Source organism: Danio rerio, chromosome 8 (assembly GCF_052040795.2).
Source record: "Danio rerio strain M-AB ecotype USA chromosome 8, GRCz13ab, whole genome shotgun sequence".
NCBI classification, from domain to species: Eukaryota; Metazoa; Chordata; class Actinopteri; order Cypriniformes; family Danionidae; genus Danio; species Danio rerio.
The window spans coordinates 22,310,001-22,332,500 of record NC_141028.1 but is presented as its reverse complement, the minus strand read 5'-3'; the positions used below and the strand labels follow the sequence as shown (position 1 = coordinate 22,332,500).

The window sequence follows — 22,500 nt, the reverse complement described above, 5'->3', positions numbered from 1 at the left end:
TTTAATAATATTATTTAAAAAGACTAGAAAACACTGCTTTATATTAACTAATTACACAATTTTTTTGCCTTAATTTGCTCACCGATGGCTTCTGCATAGTCCTCTATCCATCGAGTAACAGCGTTTACATTTTTAAAATCAGATTTATTTACAACATTTAAATGAAACGTTTAATTTCAGTTAGCTTTTTGTAGATCTGCAATAAAACAAAACAAAAAAAGGTTTTGTTGAATCAGAAATGAAAATCTCTGTGTTAAAGACAAATCAAAGGTTACAATGGGACAACTTTGGCCCGCAGGCCCTACTTTTAGCATCTCTGTCCAGATGAACAGAAAATTAAAAAGATATGTTTATATTCAGTGTTCAATCATTAGTGATCATTAATTATACAAATTCAAAACACAAGAGAACATGTCGATCTTCATTTTAACTCTCACCTTTCCTTGAGCTTTAAAATGAGACACCCTCTTCTTCTGGCCAGGAAAAAGTGTAGTTAAAGTGCTTTCTGTTTCTTCGTCTTCCTCCTCTGTTTCCCTTGAAGGCTAAAAACACACACATGCACGCATGAAAGCGAAACTGAAAATGTCAGCTGCGCGAACATTCCCCAAGAAATTTGCAAAAACCTATGAAGGCATTTTGACTCTCAGTTGCAAGCTGTATGAAACTTCACATCAGCAAATGATTCATTCTAAATGACTGTCGTGATTAACAGACAGAAAGAACTACAGTACCTGCTTAGCTTGTCTCCCTTTGTCTTCCATCTTCACTTCCTTGGATTCATTAAATATCCGCAGACACTCCTCCATGGGGTCCGAGTCGTACTCCATCACATCCTGAAGACAGGAGAAGTCCTCTGTATCCACACCACCATCATCTTCATCCACTTCAGAATCATCTTCTGATGACGAAGAGCTTTTCCTCTTATTATTGACGAGGCCTCCTCGCTTAAAAGCAGAAGCCGACTTCCTCACAATCCTCTCGTCTTCCTCATCTTCCTCTTCAGCACTGTCAGCGCCGAACAAGTCCACGTGGCTCAGATTCCTCTGTTTGGTCTTCTTTGCCTCTTTGTGGTCAAGAACTGAGATGCTTTTTTTACTTTTATCCTTAGTGTTGCTGCTGCTGCTCTTCTTTTTGTCCTTCTCCTTTGAGCCGCTCTCGAGTTTTCCATTCTTCTGGTCTTTGATTTTGGATAACACCTTATCTGTTTTGACAGGCTTGTCCATTTTGGGTTTCTTAATGCCGTCACTTGATTTATTTTTTTCCTTGTGGCTACTTTCAGTCTTTATTTTTACTACCTTCTTGTCTTTTTCCTCAGCGCTCTTCGACGCCGATTTGTCTTTATGTGACTTTTCCTTGGATTTACTGCTTCCCTCAATGTTCTTACTTTGACTGTTGTCTTTTTTACTTGAACTCTTTGACGTCTTGTCCACACTTGAACTGTCCTGTTGTTCTTTTTGACTCTTCTTATTGGAGTCTTTGTTCTCTTTTTTAACTTTATCTGTTTTATTAGTTTTGGTCTGACTCGCAGACACCTTTTTGTCTGTCTTTTTGTTTGTCCTGTTCACATCCTGAGACTCTGTATCATCCGATTCGCAAGGTGAAAAGTAAGCGTCTGTTTTAGATATTTGTTTTTTCTGTTGTCCCATTGCACTTGACTTTGGCAAGCCAATATTAATCCTGTTGTGCTTTAGACGACTTACATTCACCGGGCGATACTCCGTCCCAGAACTTTCCTCATCAGATTCAGAGAAGCTTGCAGTGTATTTTGGGACATCTGCTTTAGTAAACGACGACTTCGGTTTCTTCACAGTTGGGACATATTCCTCAGCTTCCCCTTGTTTTTCAGAGTACAATCTCTTTCTCCTCTGTCCCGCTAAAGCCAAAGTCTTTTGTTCTTTAATGGTTGGCTTAGCCGAATAGTTCGACAGAGGATCATACTCCATATCTGTTGTTGGTTTGGAAGTATCCAGGGTGTATTTACACTTGGCGTGGGACGGTGGCCGAGGTGTAAGCTTCTTAATATTTGATTTGGAGACAGCAGTGGGCACATACTCCAACGCATTGGCATTGGTGTTCTCGGTGTCCAAAGTGTATTTACTGGAGTGAGGGGATGGGGTGTATTCACTCGCCTGGTCCATTTGATAGCTCCCAGGATCATAGCCCTCATGGGACGGTACTGGGGGTTTGTGTCTCTTGACAGAGCTTGTGGTGGGCTCATATTCCTGATCTCCGATTTGAGATAGCTTCTTCTTGTCTCTTTCCAACTCACTGCGAACAGCCTCAATGGCCCGATTGACCAGCTCCAGCTCTGCTGTACCCAGGTCCACATCCTGACCCGTCGACGGTGGCTCGCCATTATACTGCTCTCTTGGTCTTACAACCTCTGGACTAAATGGATCATATTCTTGATCTGTAAGCAGAAGTAAATAGATTAAAATGATATAAAGTAAAAATATCAGAACAACATACAAAATATTCTATACAGAAATATATATATATATATATATATATATATATATATATATATATATATATATATATATATATATATATATATATGTGTATATATATATATATATATATATATATATATATATATATATATATATATATATGTATGTGTGTGTGTGTTTGTAAAAATTTAACTTCTAACATTAATAGACATGGGATGATAACCGTTGAAGGTATGCAGCGGTTTGGAAAAGTCAAGGTTTTAATTTTCTGCTATACTGTTCCTACAGTATATGCATGATGCTGTTTTAAATTGTAAAGAAGCTGTTTTTGAAAGTAAAGAAGACAGCAGAAGTTAATAATTCATTTGAATGATTTAGCCTGACATGTTTACTGCTCCAAAAATTTTTAAATGTTTCTAAAAATAAAAAATATTGTTCAAAAGGAAAAAAAAAAGTTTTACTTTTTTACCCAGACAATTAAAAAGAATATGTTTTAGAGTACAAAAGTGCATTTTGAGAGAATCAAACAAAAACAATGGTAAAACAAAATATGTCCAGTTTTACATGTTTAATTTCTTTAGCTTCCAGGTATTCAAAAAGAGCCACACATTGATCAATTTTATGATTGCTGTTTTAACATTAAGCTATGATTGAACTGCCTCTTGTTACAGTTATCAAATAGTTTGATAACAAGCAGGAAATGTTCATGGACCAATGATATCACCACTTTGAAACACCTTTATCTATACCGAGACATTTTTATCGAAGGTTATCATACCATCAGAATCTTATACCGGCCCATGCCTACACATTCACCTTATAAGCATATTCGCACACATCCACACTTATCCGAAGCAACTTACAAATAAGTACAATACAAACAATTTGACCCGCACAAAAAGCAACAATGCATGTATATGTACATAAATAATGTGAAAAATATCTGAGACAAGCAACTAGCTTCATGCAAGAAAGTGGTGATCTAAAAAGGCATGTGTCTCAATGACAGATTCTAGTGGTCCGGTCCAAAAACTGATCCCTGAGGCACCCCAGAAGCTACATATTGCATCTTGGACACTTTATTCCTCTAAAACAAGGAGTTATCAAACTTAAACAACCAACTAACACAAAATGTCCCTTTTATTACCTAGATTAAAAAAAAACACACATCCACGCCTATCCAAAGCAACTTACAAATAAGTACAATACAAACATTTGGACCCACACAAAAAGCAACAATGTGTGCATATGTAAATAAATAATGTGAAAAATATCTGTCAGACAAGCAAATAGCTTCATCAAAAAAGTGGCGATCTGAAAAGACATGGGTTTAAATGACAGATTCTAGTGGTGCCATTTAGATGGAGAAGAGAAATAATTCCTGAGGCATCCCAGTTGCTATATATTGCATGTTGGACACTTTATTCCACTAAAACAAGGTGTTATCAGACTTAAACAACCAACTTACACAAGAGTCCCTGTTTTACCTAGATTTTAAGAATAACACATTCCTTACAACAGAAACACATTTCTAACCAGCTAGATATGGTGTGTATTATTAACAGATAACTAGGACTGTCTGACACACGGCATGACAGATCCCGAAATGTATTCGAGGGTTGCGTTAGTTTCTTTGTGTCGGCAGTAGTAAGCTCTGGTACTTTTAAAACTATCGTAAACCCCAAATTTACACAAAAAAAAAAAAAACTTGAGACCACAAAGACATTTTAATTCACCGTTTTGATTCGATGAAAGCGCTTTAGTCTTTTTGATGTCGTATATCCCAGAGGAGCCTCGTCTTTGTCTGCTGTGCCTGAAGTGACAGTATGGTCTGCTGCACCCATCAGCACCTGATTTCCCATTATTATTCTGACAGTAAAACGGGCAGTCAATCCCACGAAAGAACCCTGTTGATCTCAACATAACCACTGTCAGACTATCTACCGATCAACCGGTAGGTTTTGCCACTAAACGCGTGGTTATTTGCATATCCGTATGTTGCCACTTTCTTTCGGACAACAACAGACTTCCTACGACGCCATATTTTATGAGCGACAGACGAACGCGAGGCCCCTGGTGCGCGTCGCGTTCGTTACGTAACATAGTCGTTCAATCAGTTGCCTGTGGGAATGAGCGTCGCGCTTCTGTTTGAGGACCAGCTGTTTAGTTTTTAATTAGTTTAACGTACACCACATTGAAGTAGTTCCTGAGGCTTTATTATTAAGCCATTGTGGGTTTATCTTATGATTATGTGAGCAACGCCCCTCCAGTGGCACGTTTGATTGTGACATTTTATAAGTTTGACAGAATATCAGTGCGACTTTGTGTGTCAGGTGAGTGTAAGCACAGTAACGTTATATGGACTGGACAATATTCATAATAATTGAGACAACACACATTTGCTTTATTTTAGAGATGGGGAGAAAAGGAAGTTTATTTATCGCCAGCATATCTGCTTCTGGATGACCTGAAAAATAGAGATAACTTTGCTTTGGGTGGGGGTGGGGGGAGTGGCAAGACTTAAAACACGGAGAGGTTAGTTATGTTAATATTACCTCACCTAAAAGTGAGCTTTTTCATTTATTCAGACCAAATATGCGCTTAAATGATGTGCTGCTTTAATAAAGTACTACGGAAAGTGATGGCCTTTTCTGTTACAGCATTCTTCAGTAGCTCTTCCTTTGTGGTTAACAGAAGGAAACTCAAACCAGTTTAAACAAGTGGAGTAGTTCACTTTCAGTGACTGACAGTTTGAATTTACTAAAACTCATGTTAAGCTGCTTTGAAACAAGATCAACATTTTAAAAACGCTTTTAAACTCAGTTTACCTGAATTTAATAGAATAACCATCTCTTTAAGAAACTGACTGCGTAATCTTACAGATGCACATAGAAGGGCAATTATAAACGCCATCCAGTTTTTTCAGCTGGCTATGCAAATTGTACAACAATGGAATTTATCCCATAAGCAGAGCCAGATAGAATATGTAGACTTTTACCATTTTAGAGCAGAACTTTGTAAAATCTGCCCACTGATTAGTAAAGCAACAAAACACTTTAATAAAAAAAAAAATTTTTTTTTAAAGGTTTACAATTTAAATTAAAACCACTTCATATCCATAGGTTGTTACTTTACAAACTGTATTGTATATAAAAAGGTTAAATTTAGCATGTTCAATGTTACTGAAAAAAAAAAAAATACAAGCAAAAATATAGAAAAATACCCACAAGTGAACTTGGTCGACCAAAAAAATAAAAATAAAAAAGTTATAGAAAAATCAAAAGGTTTCTGCAGGTACAGATTCTATGTGGGTCTGGTTATTGGTTAAAAAAAAAAAAATCAGTAAAACTTGTAACAGTCATAATTATGCAGGTGATGCAATTAAACCATTGACTTAAATTTTTCACAGATTTTATTTTGTAATTTAAAAAAAAAAAAAAAAAAAAAAAAAAAAAAAAACAACACTTGAACTGCACATGAAGACCATAAATCATTTACAGCTGTAAACCTGCATCCAAACCAGTCCTATACACATTATAAATAACCATTTAGTAAACACTACTCAGCAGATAGAAGATACAAAAGAAAAAGGTTTACTCTCTACACTTCAGAAAATATTTTGTATTAAGGCAACATTAAAAATAACTTTAACATCTCACTCTTTCGTAAGGGAAATAATACTCACCTTAGACATAATAATAAATGTACAAAGTCCAAAAACAAAATCATTTATATACCAAACGTGTTCTCCTCATTCAGGTAACTGCAACTAGAAGTTTTAACGTTTCTAACTCCATTATGAAGCTTTTTGTTCTCACTTATATAAAGTGTTCACACCTGAATGAGCTCTTCTCTTAATTAGCAGAACTTATCAGCCTATCAGAAACAGGGTTTAATTAGAATCTAGCTGAAATCTTAATCTATCATTGGCTATTTTAAATGTGTGAATTATCCTAATTGGCCAGTTTCCTCCTGTATGAAGTGAGAGAGGGTTATTTCGTTGAAAGAAAATGTTCATTTGCAACACTAGAGGGAGACACACCATAGTAGATGTGGGAAGTTTGAACGTCTAATGCAGTTGCAAATCAAAGGAATATGTGATATGCTTCTTTTAAATAATAATAATAACATTAGTCATTAATAAAAAAATATATATAATTTTAATTCAATATATTATTAATTATCCGAATATCACAATAATACTCAATTTTCTAGTTATTATGCAAGTTTTTTTGGTCTCACTTTATAGTTGAGAGACTATTGGAAATGTTTTTATTCATTATTTGTTAAATATTAATTTGTCACACTCCAGATGCATTTAAATAAATTAAAATAATGACAAATAAAGAAATAAACGATTAAAATAGTTGTAATAAGTGGTGTAAAGTGTTTTAATTAAATTAGATCAAGTATTTGTAATTAATAAAAAAAAATTGAAGTGTTACTCTGCATAACTATTTAAATAAGCAGCCCAAAATCTAATGAAGACATTTAAATACAACTATTGCAAACATACAGTTGAAGTCAGAATTATCAAAAGTCAGTATAGTTTATTACATCAATAGTCAGTTACATAAATGCTAACTAATAATGGCCCAGAACTCTGAGCTCACTTGAGTCACGAACACAGACTTGAGAACTTGAACTGTGTATTTGTTGACTCACTGCCTCTGCATGTTCCTGTTCAACCCACACTTTTACAGTAGGCTGATCAGTAGATTTCCATGGTAACAGTGAACAGACTTTAACAGTGTTTGCATCAGCCGCATTCATCAGTCCAGAAAAATCAGCAGATGTCTATGCAGCTCTGCAATGTTTACTTACTGAGGTGACACACCATGTGACTCATGCTCAGGTGACAGCGATGGCCACGATTATGTCAACATTACAGTCAATCCAAAAAAAAAAAAAAAAGAAATGTCTAAGAGATTGATCTTTATTAGAAGTGTCAATGTTTGCAGTTTCAGCATGTGGTACGAGGCTCATGATTGTGTGTGAGCTCTACAGAGAAGCTGAAAGAAAGACAAAACAAAAAAGAAATTTGTTTAAAGAATTTTATTGCATTTTTTGTTGGTTTGCTTTGTATAAAACAATACAAAATCTGCCACAACAGTCATAAATTTAGCTTTGAGTGAACTGCAGTCAGCCACATGGTACAGTAAAGTGCTTTTTTTAAAATCAATACCTATCTTGTCGCAACTGATGACCAATTTCAGAATTTTCCCCCAATTATTTGACAAAATTTAGAGTTAGGAAATGGACAAACAGTGCTCTTAAGCGTTCTCGACAACACCCCAAAAATAAAGCCTTCAGACTAGAGGGTCACATTTGATCATTAAAAAAATAAAACAATTGTAATATTATAATAATAATAAAAAAAAAAAACAATTGTGCATCTGAATACTTTTATCCCAGTAACCTTTGGGATGGGGAACAAAATAAAAGAAAAACAAAAGAAACTTCATTTTTCAAGACGTTACATTTGTTTGTATTGGCTAATATTGGGCTTTGTACAATAGAAATATTAAATGAGAACTTTCTAAATCCCCCTTAGTTTAAAAACAAAACAAAAATCTTGAAAATCCAAGTCAGATTTCTTAATACAAGGCAACCCATAACTACCATATGGGTAAAACAGTGGTGAATCTTTAGTCAGAGGCACAGGGGCTTTTAGAGGACCAGCCTAGCGCCACAGACACTTCAGAAAATACAAACCCAAAACTTTTGGGATATCTGCAATATACCAAAGCCTAGAAGAAAGACAAAATACTGAACAGAAGTGGCGGAAATGATACTTTCCAGACCAAAGATTGCTTTAAATCTCAGCTTATGAATGTTTTTTTCTTTGCCATTTGTACATTATAGCAAAAAAAGCTTCCTGGACAAAACATGAGGAAACTTTTGCACATACAATTCAAGTCTTACTATAAGACATAAAACCCCCCACAAAGATGCATCTGTAAAAAGATTCTTGAGGAAAGACAGACAAATCAATAGTTTACAATCAGTGTCATAATAATCAGCATAATGGGCCCCTCAAAACCAGGGACTGCCATTAGGTTTATCATATCTCAGAGCAACACGACAGAACAGGTGACGCTCTAAAAACATTCAACAGGATAATATTGTAGGGCAATTCAAACTCCCATTGGTGACGCTAAACGTTTGCCGAATTTATAAAGACTTCATCTGAATCCAGACATCTGGGTTCAGATGCTTTATACACCTTGGAGAAGGAATGATGCTCTGGTTTAAGCTTAACCAAGTATGCTGGCATAAGCTAAAGATACAAGATCAGCACTCCCAGACCCCTTGGTGCATTACTTTAGAAATAAGCAGACTTTGGCAATAAGGGTTGCGTCTTATTAAATGCATAAAGCCACCAATTATTTCAGAGAGAAAGGGGAGTTTTAAACGACCCCTAAGTCACTTCCAAAGCAAGAACATAGAGTAAAATCTCCGATTTGTACAGACTATACGACTCCCTCTCTTTCTTCCTTCGTATTTTTTCCTTCCCAGTCACATTCACATACTCTTCTCGCTCTTATACAGCATAAAAAAAAAATCAACATCTAGAAAGTAACAAAACTATATAAAAGGGAAAATGTTCCACCTGAACAGCACCTGCATAAAAATAAGATAGAAAATATGCTTTCAATAAAAAAAATTAAACGAAGCTCAAAGTTTGAAACATCAGTGTGGCACACTCTGAACTGGAGTCAACCATTAACGTATAAAAAGAAAGAAAATAAAACATAGTAAACTTTCTTAAACCATTTCACGCATACAGCTACATTTTCTTGGAAGACTTTTTTTTTGTTTAGTTTTTTTTCCTTTTTTATGGAATGCTTTTTCCTTTTTTTTACATTTTCTGTAACTTGAAAATACTCTCTCTTCCTCTCTCTCTTAACATTTATATAGTTTGCTTTTTAGTGGCATCAACAGGCTGAAATTCCAATATTTTCGTACCATGATCACCCCCATTAAGTGGGGAATGAGCTCAAAGCATTATCTTCCTGATACAGACCAACGTCATTCCTCTAGCCACACCGGCAAACATGTGCTTGTGCAACCACCTGGCTGCTTCCCAGCACTTAATCCCTGTTGTGCTCAGAAATGTTTATATTCTCTCTTATCTGCTAACGATAAGATTTTTGGTGAAATTTTTAAGAAACCGTTATGGTTTCCTAGACAATGGCATCTAATACTGCAATTCTAATTTAGGTCTTGCACATCAAAAAGTTGCCATACAATTAAAATTGAGCAGTATCTTTATTGGTTCCTCAACCACAGGAACCAATGTCTTAAGTAGACTGCTGGGATAGTCTAGTGAAGTAATGGATGTCAAAGGATTCACTCTATTAGGACAAGTGCTTAAAAAAACAGAGGGGGAAAAGCTTCAGATCAGGGGATTTTCTTATCTGAATTAAAAGGCTATGGGAGGATGGAGAGTGACGCATTAAGTGAGGTGAGGCACTATTATCAGAGCTTCGCTCCACTTATACAAGATATCCACTAAAGTAATGCAAGTCAGAATAGCCTTCATCAGGGTTGCATAAGCACATACCAGTATGTTGAGTATCTGTTGAAAGGAAGGGGAATAAATGCACACACACACACAAATGCGCGCACACACACACTCACAGGAAGAACTTTCCTGAAAAACAAAATGCAGTTGTATCATCTCTCACAGAGAAAATTCACAGTGGATCCAGTTGTAACGTGGAAGCAGCACAAAAAGGTTTAGGTAGGGATGGTGGAAGGTATTAGACCTTTGGCGTCTGAGCTGGTATTTAATGCTTTACCTTTAGACAAATTTTCTAATGTCTGATGTAACCCAAACATTATCCTAAAGAGAGTCCAGTTCATTTGCCTTGAGCTCTTAAGGTGTTTCCCAAACAGTTGAGGGTTGATAAAAGTGCTGCTGGAGCTCTTGCACCAGTGCTTAAGGAAACTAACGGGATCTGCGACAGGCACAAACTGAACTACCATTTAGGAAAAGACTGGGTCCCATTGAAGTGGGCAGAAGAAAGGGATTTGCACAAAAGGTAGCAGATACTTGTTCATTCATCCATTTGAATTTGGAAAACTGTTCAGACAGAGCCCAGCTCAGCTGATCATGCACAATCCCCCACAATGACCAGCGGTGCCAGGAGCTGCCTGAGCTCTGAGGCAGACACGGGCGCTCCTTTCAGTAGGCTGCTCCTCTGTCTGCGCTTGGCCAGTTTGGAGTTGGAGGGAGGGGAGAGGCGCATGGATGTGGAACTGGCTGTAATGACCTGAGGAGAGTCCTGCTGCTGTTGTTCTTCCAGGTCGTCTTGCTGGGCCAGTTGCCGGTTCATGGCTACAGCTTTGCCCGCAAAGAAGGTCAGATCCTTAGTGCTGCTATTCCTACGAGAGTAGACAGACATGGTTAGCCTGATGAAGATTCAGTTAGTAGCATGCACCAACCAAAATGCTGATACCAACTCAACTTACCTTTGAGGCAAGTTGGATGAGGGGAGACAATCAAAGGCACCCTGGAGAAAGAAGAAAAATAAAGGATTTAGAATAATCATAATATGAGAGTCTTGGAAATGCAGATAAAGCATCTAGTTCCTTACCCCTTGTACCCAGGGATGTTGGAGAACCTGAGCAGCGCTGAGACGTTTCTTGGCGTCCCGTACAAGCAGTTTGGAAATGAGGTCTTTGGCGCTGGAGGAAATATGAGCCCACTCTTTCTCTGGAAACTCATACTTTCCCTCCTGGATGCTTTCAAACAACATGTTCTGGGAGTAACAGGAGATGAGTTTTATTCATAGAGCAGCCCATGAATGATACTTCTGACGTAGGTTTATGACAGTGGTTAGCATAAAAAGACAAGGGTGTGTGATGTACCTGGCAAGCTTGACAAGGTTCTCCATTCTCCCATCCACAGTCACTTCCACAGCGACCCACAAAAGGAGGGTAACCGCTTAGCATGATGTAGAGGATGACGCCCAGGCTCCACAGGTCACAGCGCTTATCGTAAATGGTGGCCTCCTCGTTGAAGGCTTCCACAACTTCCGGCGCCATGTATTCAGCAGATCCACACTAAGGTGAGAATGAGTAAAAGAGGAAGAAGGGGTAAGAAGGCAATCAACTAAACCAGAGTCATTGCAGGCAAGAGACAAAATAAAATGCTTGGTCAAATGGGATGTGCAATGAAGCAAGCACAAGAACAAATGTCCAAGTGTTTATTATGTGCTTGTCTAAAGGACATTTTCTCTCCAAGTTTATCTTCACAATTTTGCATTCAGCTGACAAATGTCATGTGTTTTCCAGGGCCTCTAAGCATGTCTGAGACAGACAGTGTGAGAGTCACATGGAAAACAGCGTATTACACCAAACTGAAGGGGGGCTGGCGACAGATTAACTAGTTGAAGTATAAAGGATTCGCCTCCGGTTCCTGCCTACGAGACACATTTCTGTCTAAATGGAAAATGCGATGGTGGAATACAGCATCTATAATGAAGTAACCTTGGTAACGATTGTTATGTCATAGATGGAGGCGGCTTGGTGAGTCATACAGTGATTTGAGGGCTCAGCTGCAAGTGCAGACTGCCTTGTTGGTTTGGGCTCTGACTGCCTCTGCCTGAAACTAGGTCACGAGTTGGGACAGGAAGAAGAGGATTGTGTGTCCCAGAAAACTCACATACTGTGCTTGACCAGCGATGCCACTGTGCTTTGTTATCTAACAGCAACACACATTTTTTTGCAACTACAGCACAGAGCCACACATCCTTGATGTAAAAAGATTAAATCTTTCTAGAGTAAAAGTTCAGTAGTTCAGCAGGACAAACAAAGACCTTCTGGAAAGATCCGCAGAACTGGGCCTCTAATTTTTCCTCTACAGGATGGGCCATCATGCTGCATTAAGCACCTATAATTATGCAACTTCGACTGAGGTCAGTGTTACAAAATAACTTGCTTTAGCTTTTTTTCCTGCCCCAAGAGTTCACGAATGCAGTTCTAAGGCATACATAGTGTTCCCACTGAAAACCAGATTTCAAATTTACTCACTTTTCCCTGATTTAAAAAAAAAAAAAGGAGGAAAAATCATATTGTTTTAATACATTTAATTACCGGTTGACACGTTGGCCCCAAAAATGAATTAGCCATCAATTGATTAATAGAACATAACATATGAAACCACAAAGAAACTAAAATATCTGATATTTCATGACTAGGAAAAAATATATAAAATTTCCTGACTTTTAATGATTGGTATAGACCATTTAAAATTCATTGATATTCCAGAAATTTCATGACCCCACATTCACCAAGGCAATTAAACCTTACACACTCCTAAATACACTTTTTTAAATGAGGTTCAAATGTGGGTGCCAAACAAACCAATAATGCCACAAATTCAATGACGGGTATGACCAACCCCCTTTCTGTGTTTTCACAGGTGTTCAAGTGCAACATGGTCATGTTTTGGTTTGGTGATCTGAGGTTAAAGGAAGCAGTCGGTCTGCTCGCCTAGTCTCTTTTGTTATCCTCTAGCCAGCTGCCTTAGTTGCTCCGCCCTCCAGCACTTATGTAATGCTATTTCGCAGTGCAGGAATCCGAGTGCAGACAAAAGCTTCCACTGTTGCACCCAACCCCCATCGACAAGGCTGTTTTTGCTCACCGCCTCTCAACAGCCTTACATTCAAGTGAACACTTCATAACCACCCCCACTTCTGAACAAAAGACTTTCACAAAGCACAACCTCAATCTTGAACGGCCCAGCTGAAATCATAAACATTGCAACAGTATGCAACTAGTCAGTGGTAAACCAGATTTCTATAAACCAGGGAAACTTAGCACATGTACTCCTCAGATGAGAACTCATGCTTTGCAGGAATCGCCATGTGCTCTCTGAAATCCAAGTATACTCTGCCTTGCTCGAGTGCCTAATCGCTGTGTCTTTGAGATAAGAGTAAGGGGCTCTCAAATGATAATTGCACAGCAGTTTTTTACTTTCGAACTTCAGCTGTAAGACCAGGATAGCATTGCATCAGTCACTTAAGACCAATTCCGTTTTAGCATCTAACACATGCTGATTTTATATACGGGGCTTTCCGAAGCAGGAAAACAAGCTTGAGCAGTTGCGCTGTCAGTTCAGGTGTTTTTGTGGTTGGCAGCAAGGCATGCTTCAGCTGTGTGAGCATACCACCTATATATGCACGTGAAGTTTCCCCTGTGGTTACTGGTACAGAGAACATGTAGTGCAAGATCAAGTGAAAGCACTTCTCACAGTTCGGGCAGGAAGGTACATGCATTTCTCAGAAATTCACATGAAGCATTTATGGTGACACCACACTATTTGTGCACATACAAAAACAATCCATGGTAAAACTAAAAAGAAAAGGCTAAAAAAAAACAGGAGAAGAAATTTCTATTTAAAAAAAAAAGAATGCTTTTTAGTGACAAACAAAGAGTTAACATCTATCTAGCGGTGAAAAAAAAGGCATGATAAGATCGCTGGGATCCTGCCCAAGAAAAACATGTTGAGTGCATGACCAGAGAGAAAACTCCTCCTCCTTTCATCCTCCCTCTCACCAAACCAATCACAGAGCAGTTGCTAGGTGTGGGGTGGTAACACAGATTGAAAGACTAATGCCCAGACAGGCTTGCGGAAATCCACAGAGACAAAAACAAAAGAGAAATGGAGTCGAAAATGTGCTACAGGCAGAAGGTAAAAGGAAATTGCAGAGTACATGCCCAAATGTTTGTTTGGGTTGAATTCTTGTTCTCCTCAGGCTGTTCAGAAGTAGCAGGAAGGAGGAGGAGCGTGACATTTGAACTTTATAAACACTGGCTCAAAGGTTAAAGAATCACAAAGAACTTTCTGATAAACATTTTTTTTTTTGTATCTTGAACCTTTCTTCTTCAAGGTCTCACTCATTGCACAAACGACTGGATTGTTTTGCTGGAAGGTTCGTATAAATAAGTAAGATTCTTCTTCAAAACCTTTTTTTGTTTTTGTATTTGCACAAGAAAGTTGGTCATTCATGTTTGTAAAGCACTGAGAACTAGTAAACAATTTTTATTTGTGTGTGAACCATCTCTCTAAATTCATGCATTGTGCTACATCAAACCCTTTACCCTATGGCATAATCACATGTGCTTAATGCCCCATTAGCAAGTAAAGACAAACCTTGCATTGATTAAATACTAGATACATCAACATAAAAATTATTATTCCGTTCTAAAATAGTCTTTTTCACTAGGCTGCTTGACAGAACTTGAGTTACCCTAAAAGCCCCATGCAGAGGACATTTCACTGTCTATCCTGCCTTTCCATCACCTACTCCATACTGCCTCTCCTCAAATAGTTTATTCTATGAAATTGTAGAAAGATCTCTGATTACATTCACACAGCAAAGATAAAATGTAAGAGCTGCTAATGACCACGCTTCCAATTTCAAATAAATTAAGACCTTAAGTCAATACTATCCACGAGTTTCTGAAGCTGATAATTAAAAGGGTGTAGATAAACTGAGAACAGACTAAATAGTACAGCTCCACATTAGAGTTTGCCCTTTTAAAGCTTCCACTGTGGACAAACAACCATTTTCTGACCTCATCACAGTCTTTACATTGATTAAATTAGCCAATCAGATTGAGCTAAGCTTCTGACACCACTCAAAGTCAGCCAATGGCATTAGACGAGGTCCTCCTGATAAGCAACGACACTTGAAGTCTGCAGATAAGATATACAGACTTTTAAACAACAGGGAGGTGGCCACTAACAGCTTTTTTTGTTTGTCAATTTAATATCTTGTTAGAGCAAGAGAGTATTCAGGGGACAAAAGAGACTTACTGGAGTGAGGAGCTCAGGAGTGGAGATGGGTGAACTGTCGCTATTGAGTTTAATTCCACTGCCCAAATCAAAATCACAAATCTTGACAGGCGAAATCTGCAAGTAACACACACACACACCGGATGATCAGAATCAAAAACATTTGCTCGGAAACAACATCTAAAATTTACAGGCATGAAGACTTTACAGCCTGCCTATAAACCTCAAATCATCTGATCAAACCTTCTAAACCACAAATGCAAAGTTTGAATCAGACTAACCAAACATAATGTGGTAAAAAAAAAAAAAATTGAGAAAAAAAAAAGACTCACCCTGTGCTCGTGTTCACACAAGATGTTTTCAGGCTTCAAGTCTCTGTGGGCCATTCCTACAAGAGCACAAACACAAGTCATGGGTTAGTTGTGCGGTATTCAGGCTAAGTGAGGATTGTCGACGGGGGCAAAGACAGGCAAATGTTTCCAATACAGCTTGTTGCTAAGTGCCACTAAAATTAGCTCTGCATCCCCTCACCCAAGAGTACTGACAGGAATAAAACATATCAGCCCTCAACTTTACCTAGAAATCCAGTGTGCATCCCTCTAGCATTATCCAGTTACAACTCGATACAACATTTAACAACCCCCATAACCTCCCCGATATGTAACACCATCTTCTTATCTCCCATTTCCAGATCTAAAGCACCCCTCCCTATTCAAGTTCTCATACCTTTATTGTGAAGGAAGTCCAGTGCACTCGCAATGTCCTGCACCACAATGCTGGCTTCCTGTTCGCCGAAGTATCTCCTCTTGTGAATGTGGGCCAAGATGGAGCCTATAAGAAAACCGACACATTGTTAACACCAGGGCACACCATTTCACATTCCAAAGCATAGAGTCTCAATTGAATTATTCAGGGCTGGGTAATGTTTCTCAAGAGTAACATAACACTACAGAAAAGACATGTACCTCCTCTGAGCTTCTCAAACACAAGGTAAAACTTGTCCTCCTCCTCAAAGAACTCCACTAGCTCCAGAATACTTCTGTTAGGTGAACAAACAAAATGTTTCGAGTTAAAACAGCATCATCAACAATTGCGGACCACTAAATTGATATCACATTTAAGATGTTTATTGATTATCAAAAGATTATCAAAAGGCTACCTGTGGCCCTGGCACTGGTACAGCATTTCCACCTCTCTAAAAACACGACTTCTGCTGTGTCCTGGCCTCTTCTCAATTATCTACAAAAAACAAAACATCAGGTTATGATCTAAACCAAATAACACGGAGCATTCTGAGGTGACAATTGCCCCCAATTATTATTTTTTTTACTCAAGTAAATATTCCTTAAAAAACAGGAATCAAGTCATGTAATTTCTCAAATATATATAACTCAACTCCTAGAGTCCAACTATCAAACATACAAGCTAAAGTTACTGTTGACATTGCAACTCATTCTCCCCCACACGAGGCCTCTGTTTTTCCTGATTGTGAGCGGCTCTTCCAGCTCCATGGATTAGCAGTGCTATTGAAAGCGTGCAGGCGAGCACACAACATGTATCACAGTTAAGAATGAAGCCTGCAGGCCAGCGCATTCCCAAAAAACCTCAGCGCTGCCACCACACGGCTGAGTCAGCAATCAATCTGCTCAAAAAATTACATGGTGTAATAAATGCTTCAGGCGACCTGAGGGATGTGATGACAAATTTCACCTAGTCGCTCAAGTCTTAACATGTTATTTTCCGCACAGAAAAAGCCTTAACAATATCTTGCTAAATACATTATACATGAAAAGGTGGGAGTGAGTGTGCCCATGAATCTCTGTTAGCTTAGGAAAAGGCCCTATAGAGTCTGACCGATGTCTGTAAATCAAGCCATGCTTGTAAACACGCTCCCCAGGCCCAGCCAAGGAGACTACTGGGATTGTTTTCATTCGGCCGCTCCTTTTGTTCAGACTAGGACGCCACAGATCTCTCCCCCCACCCAAATTACAAGAGTAGGGGGTTGGCAGGACATCTGGTGAGAGTTGTCTGTAACCCAGCCCAGCATAAACTGACCTAATGCTTGTAATGATCCACCCCCCTCAGGGATTGAAACGCATCCCTAAATAATCACATAGTCTTTGTATGACTGGCTACACTGAAAGCAACAATGCCATGAAATCCAACAAGGTGACTGTGAAAAACAACTGTAAAATAGTTTTACTTAATAATAATATTTAATAACAGCAATAATATTATCAACTCTTAAATAGTAATATTATAAAAGCTGGAATGCTGAAGTAAAAAAAATTGTCCTCAAAACAAGCCGATAAGTTTTTTGGCATGACTGTAGATGTTCTAATATACTTTGTTCTAGTTTCTAGAGACAAAAAAAGGAAGATAAACAATCCACCCTAGCCCCCCTTTCGCTTGTGGTTTTTGTTTCGGAAGACTTGCCAGTACATAATGTTCACGTTGTATGATCTACAAACCAATAAGAGCAATGAACGGTAAAACCATGTGACCACTCCAAACCTCAGATTGGTTGGCCTAACAAAAACAATGAGCTCTTTCCGCTAAATATACGCTATAACTTCTGAAAGTACAGTAGAACAACAGAGGAACTGCTTGTTCAAACATCCGTGTCTGCACAAGAACATCGTTCAGTTAAGAGAAAGCAACACAGGCAGGAACAAATACATCATTTTGCAAAATAAACATTGTTCAAGGATAAAAAATAAATAAATATCAAGAATTGTCATTTTTATAAAATTCACAAGTGTGGCCTAGCCTGACTGTGACCCAAACAACCACCCGTTATAGGAATCTAGCATGCCTTCACCAATCACAACCATGCCAGTCAGCACAAAACAACTACAGTCACGTATGCTTGTCAATGAGAGAAATATTATTCCCTCATGATTCAGTTTCCAAGAGCCAGCTTCAAAGGGAAAGTCCTTTCTAACAATAGCCCCTCCAATGCCATATCTGTACAGATGCTTCACATGGAATATCTGTTTGTTTACAGCACGCCACTGCTATTTTAAGTCGACTCTCCTAAAGTCATGTCTGCATTTTGTTAGTTTTGGTTTGTTTAATCACTAAAAAGAGCTTTACCTTAACAGCATATTCTTTTTGGGTGATTTGACTGATGCAGGTCTGGACCCTGGCATAGGCTCCTTCCCCCAGCACTTCATCTTGCAGTTTATATACATCTAAAATTGATATAGAAAAAAAAACAAAAAAAACAAAAACAAAGTGTTATTATTATTAACGCCTTAGTCATGCAAAATTCAAAAATGCCACCCCATCTGATATGCACGTACCCTCAAATCGCCCTGAGAAACTGTCAGTTGCCCGGCATCTCTTTTTCTTCTTGTTTCTCTTTTTGGAATCGGGGATGTCGATGGGCTGGCTGGATGGCATGTCTGCATGTCACAACAGAAAGACATTTAAAAACCTAATACACTGTTGTATAAACACCCACAGGAAATAGCTTGATTATATAAAGCACAAACAAGCATCTTTTATCACATATCTGTAACAGTAAAATATGTAAACAATGGAATAAGGTCATAAAGTCACATGCAGTTACTTTCAGGTCTATCTACTGGTTTCACAGATAGATAATACAATAACTTACCAGGTCGGGCGGAACAATCAAAATTAAAGGCAGATTCAAGGAGATGGGATCCTGTTTTGGAAAATTCCTCCGTTTCAAAGGGATTTTGGCCCTGGAGATGTATAAAAAGAAGATTATTTACAACCTGAACTGTTAGGTCAAGTTGCACAGTGGTAAAATGTTGGCAGATACATATTATCAGGCCTCTAATGAACAACTAAGAGCTTCCTGGCACTCGGATTAATGTTTAAACCATTTCCTGTGATCTCTGATACCCTATGCAATGGAATCAGCTCGAACTTTTAACTCATCTAATGAAAATAAATGCAAACATTTGTGCAAATTATGTGATATGATCCATTGTTTAATGCCTAAACAGCACTTATTTATGCAATAGCAGTACAGACTAGTAAGATCACACTCTCACCTTAAAAGAGCGATGGAATCCGGTAACTTCGGTGATTTTGTTCTGCACCATTTTGTCCTGATTTATGGGACTTTTATTTGGACTGGCGGCAACAACGGTGGTCTTAGCTTTAGTGATAGATTTCACCCAGCTAATCCAATGGCTTGGGAACCGTGGTGCTTTTAACGGGAAACCTGAGGAAGGAAAAGTTTGAGTTTATTGCCATTGGCCATATGCAAATCAGCATCACTTTTTTTTCTGCAGAACTTTATCCAATACAATGACATAAGATCATTGTTAAATTACTCTTTTAAAAAGTAGTCATGTTTGTTTATTATCAGTTTTATTGTCTATTACATGAAATATACATGTCATTAACATTTAACAACATGAAATATCATTAAACCCACTAAAACAAACATTTTATAAACATCCATGTTAACAAAGATCAAGAGCAGAATAAGCATGAGTTACTCCGAATCTCCACATGTGCTCTTATGCGCATAAATTGCAGTTATACTTTGGATCAGTCAGAGTCGATTCAGAAGATTCGGTTCAAATGATTTGTTCGTTCGTAAATCGGACATGTGATATCGTTTTTTCTCTTTCGTTCTATTCTTTACACAGTCACTATGGTATGGCTCCTTATTGAATGGAAATCAAAAATATTACTTGGATAACAACTTCTTATGCTGATTTTGCGGTTATCCTGCCTTAACGTGTTCGCCAACCATTCATTGTTTATGAATAGAAATACTATCTCTTAAACGTTTTCATTGTTCGCCCCACAAAATTAATATGGGTTTGCATCGCCATGAGCATAAATCAAAACGACAACATTAATTCGGAAAGAAATAACGTTAGCTCTTTAAATCGTCACTTCAGCAGACAAAATAAGACTACAGGCGCAGTGAACGCAAGTCACGTCACAAGAAGGGGCTTGCATTAACATGCCCCGGAGACTCGTGCCAAGAATAACTTCGGTAGAAAAGCTTGCTATTTCCGTCCGTTATCCACTCAGAGACACGCGTTATTTTCTGTACGGGACTAATGGGATGCACTCATCAACACACTGAAAGATTACAATAAATGAGAGCCAAACAACAACAACAACAACAACAACAGCCACCACCACACTATACAATGAACGACTCCAATACAACACACAGCTCAGTGACTGCAATCAGTCTAACGTTTAATATATGTGAATAAACACAAAACTTCAGAAACACAAACGATAGATTTAATTAACTTAAATGAAATTTCTAGACCTTTCCAGATAGATCCAAGCAATGAAGCACATCCAGCCGTTGCGCTACGTCATTTTAAATCAAAACCAGATTTAATCTGTTTGTTCCCATCTTCAATGTGAAGCTCGTTCTTACCCCGTTGTTTTCGTTAAAGCTCCAGGCTTGACGCCGTTGTCTGAGCCTCTGCTTCGGGAGCAGCAGATGGTGGCCGTGGGCGGTAGGGGCTAAATGTGTGGAAGGTACAAAAAGACGTACAGTGTTTCTCGCTTTTATAATCTGACGCCCCTTCGCGCCTCCCCTTTCGGTTAGACACGCCCACTCGCTTCTGTAAACACGTAGCGCACACACACTCAGAGAGAAAGAGAGAGCGAAAGAGAGAGAGAGAGAGACACGTGGGCTGGTGACGAATGTTATGATTATAGCCTGGTGAACGGAAGCTCTGCAGTGCTTTGGTTTATTCGCTGTTATTCTCTAAAAATATAAATGTTATAATCAGGTGGTGGTACAGTAATAATAATCCACCTAAATATTAATGAAGACTCATCAAGACGGTCATAAGTCTAAATCGTACGCCTTGTAATAACTAATTGAAGGAGCATTCATTTTGCCTGATGCAATATTCTGCAACAGACAAATGAACTTGTCAAAAACCCCAAATGACTAGGCGAGAGTTGTTGAACAGCTGGTAAGAACAGGTTTTCTGCTGAGGGAATGTCAAAGGATTGGCTAGTGATGATGTATTGAAATGGTCATTACAAAATTAGTGATTAGGGATTTTTTAAAATGACAATGTGACTAATAATGTATTCATATTGTACAAATACACATACAATTTTAGCTTCATAATAATTATTAAAGCTGTACTCTCTGGTGTGGAAAAAAATATATTACCCATGAAATGTTTTTTTTCATTTAATGTTTTTTGTTGTTTCATTATTTGACTTTACTTTGAAATATATAATCAGCATCAGTTACAGTATGTCATCAAACAGCCTTAATTGTCTTCCTGTGAAATAATTGTTTAATATGTAATTCCACATTTATAACCACTACATATTTTTTAAATTATCTAATTCATTTATAATTTCATTCATTCATTTTCTTGTCGGCTTAGTCCCTTTATTAATCCGGGGTTGCCACAGCGGAATGAACCGCAAACTTATCCAGCAAGTTTTTACGCAGCGGATACCCTTCCAGCCGCAACCCAACTCTAGGAAGCATCCACACACACACTCATACACTACGGACAATTTTGTCAACCCAATTCACCTGTACCACATGTCTTTGGACTGTGGGGGAAACCGGAGCACCTGGGGGAAACCCACACGAACACTGGGAGAACATGCAAACTCCACACTGAAACGCCAACTGAGCCGAGGCTCGAACCAGCGACCCAGCAACCTTCTTGCTGTAAGGCGACAGCACTACTGCGCCACTGCCTCGCCCCTCATTTATAATTGTTTTATGAAAATTTTTTTTTTTTCATTTATGCATTAATAATTTTATATAAAATTTTCCTTACATTTTTGTTAAAAACAACAACAAACAAACATGAACTGGATATATTACCTGGTTTCCGAAAAAATGTACCTAAACAGTCACCCAAATCAAATCCATCTGAACTAAAAAATGTACATGAAGTATCACTTCATGGACTTTACAGATATTTTACTTTTTAAAAACTATTTATTTAATATTTTTAAATAATTGTTTTAGTCGGAACAACCCATTCCCTAACAATTTAACATCTTAGATGAGGGATTAAATAATAAAAATATAATGATAATTTATTTATATATATATATATATATATATATATATATATATATATATATATATATATATATATATATATATATATATATATTATAAAATAAGAAAAACAATACTAAATAAATAAGTACTACCATCATAAATCTTTTCAGGGGAATCATTTGTACATCAGGTTACATTGTGTTACATTGTGGTTACCTCAGATT

At 37.8% G+C, this 22,500-nt stretch overlaps 2 protein-coding genes across 4 annotated transcripts in view; both read right to left on the bottom strand.

The window, feature by feature from the left end:
- The window catches only part of rexo1 (REX1, RNA exonuclease 1 homolog), a 16,485-nt gene extending 11,964 nt beyond the window's left edge, over positions 1-4,521 (bottom strand). Inside the window, exons 1-3 of one of the 2 annotated variants that reach the window (NM_001126416.1) lie at positions 4,190-4,521; positions 732-2,410; positions 438-542 (exon numbers count right to left, since the gene is read on the bottom strand). In NM_001126416.1, coding sequence (NP_001119888.1) covers positions 438-542; positions 732-2,410; positions 4,190-4,376 — 1,971 coding nt within the window. In that variant the 5' untranslated portion in view covers positions 4,377-4,521. The remainder of the gene's footprint in view (positions 1-437; positions 543-731; positions 2,411-4,189) is intronic. The other variant, XM_087263619.1, reaches the window with a different exon arrangement.
- A 2,972-nt stretch (positions 4,522-7,493) lies between these two features.
- On the bottom strand, positions 7,494-20,764 carry mknk2b (MAPK interacting serine/threonine kinase 2b). 2 transcript variants are annotated; one of them, XM_087262905.1, is made up of 14 exons: positions 20,543-20,764; positions 19,293-19,465; positions 18,887-18,977; positions 18,570-18,671; positions 18,361-18,458; positions 16,424-16,503; positions 16,230-16,303; positions 15,991-16,095; positions 15,597-15,652; positions 15,286-15,381; positions 11,331-11,525; positions 11,057-11,221; positions 10,932-10,972; positions 7,494-10,844 (listed from the first exon to the last, which is right to left on the bottom strand). In XM_087262905.1, exons 2-14 carry the CDS (start codon positions 19,341-19,343, stop codon positions 10,571-10,573), a joined length of 1,428 nt encoding a protein of 475 aa, XP_087119031.1. In that variant the 5' UTR covers positions 19,344-19,465; positions 20,543-20,764; the 3' UTR covers positions 7,494-10,570.
- Positions 20,765-22,500: the final 1,736 nt, after the last annotated feature.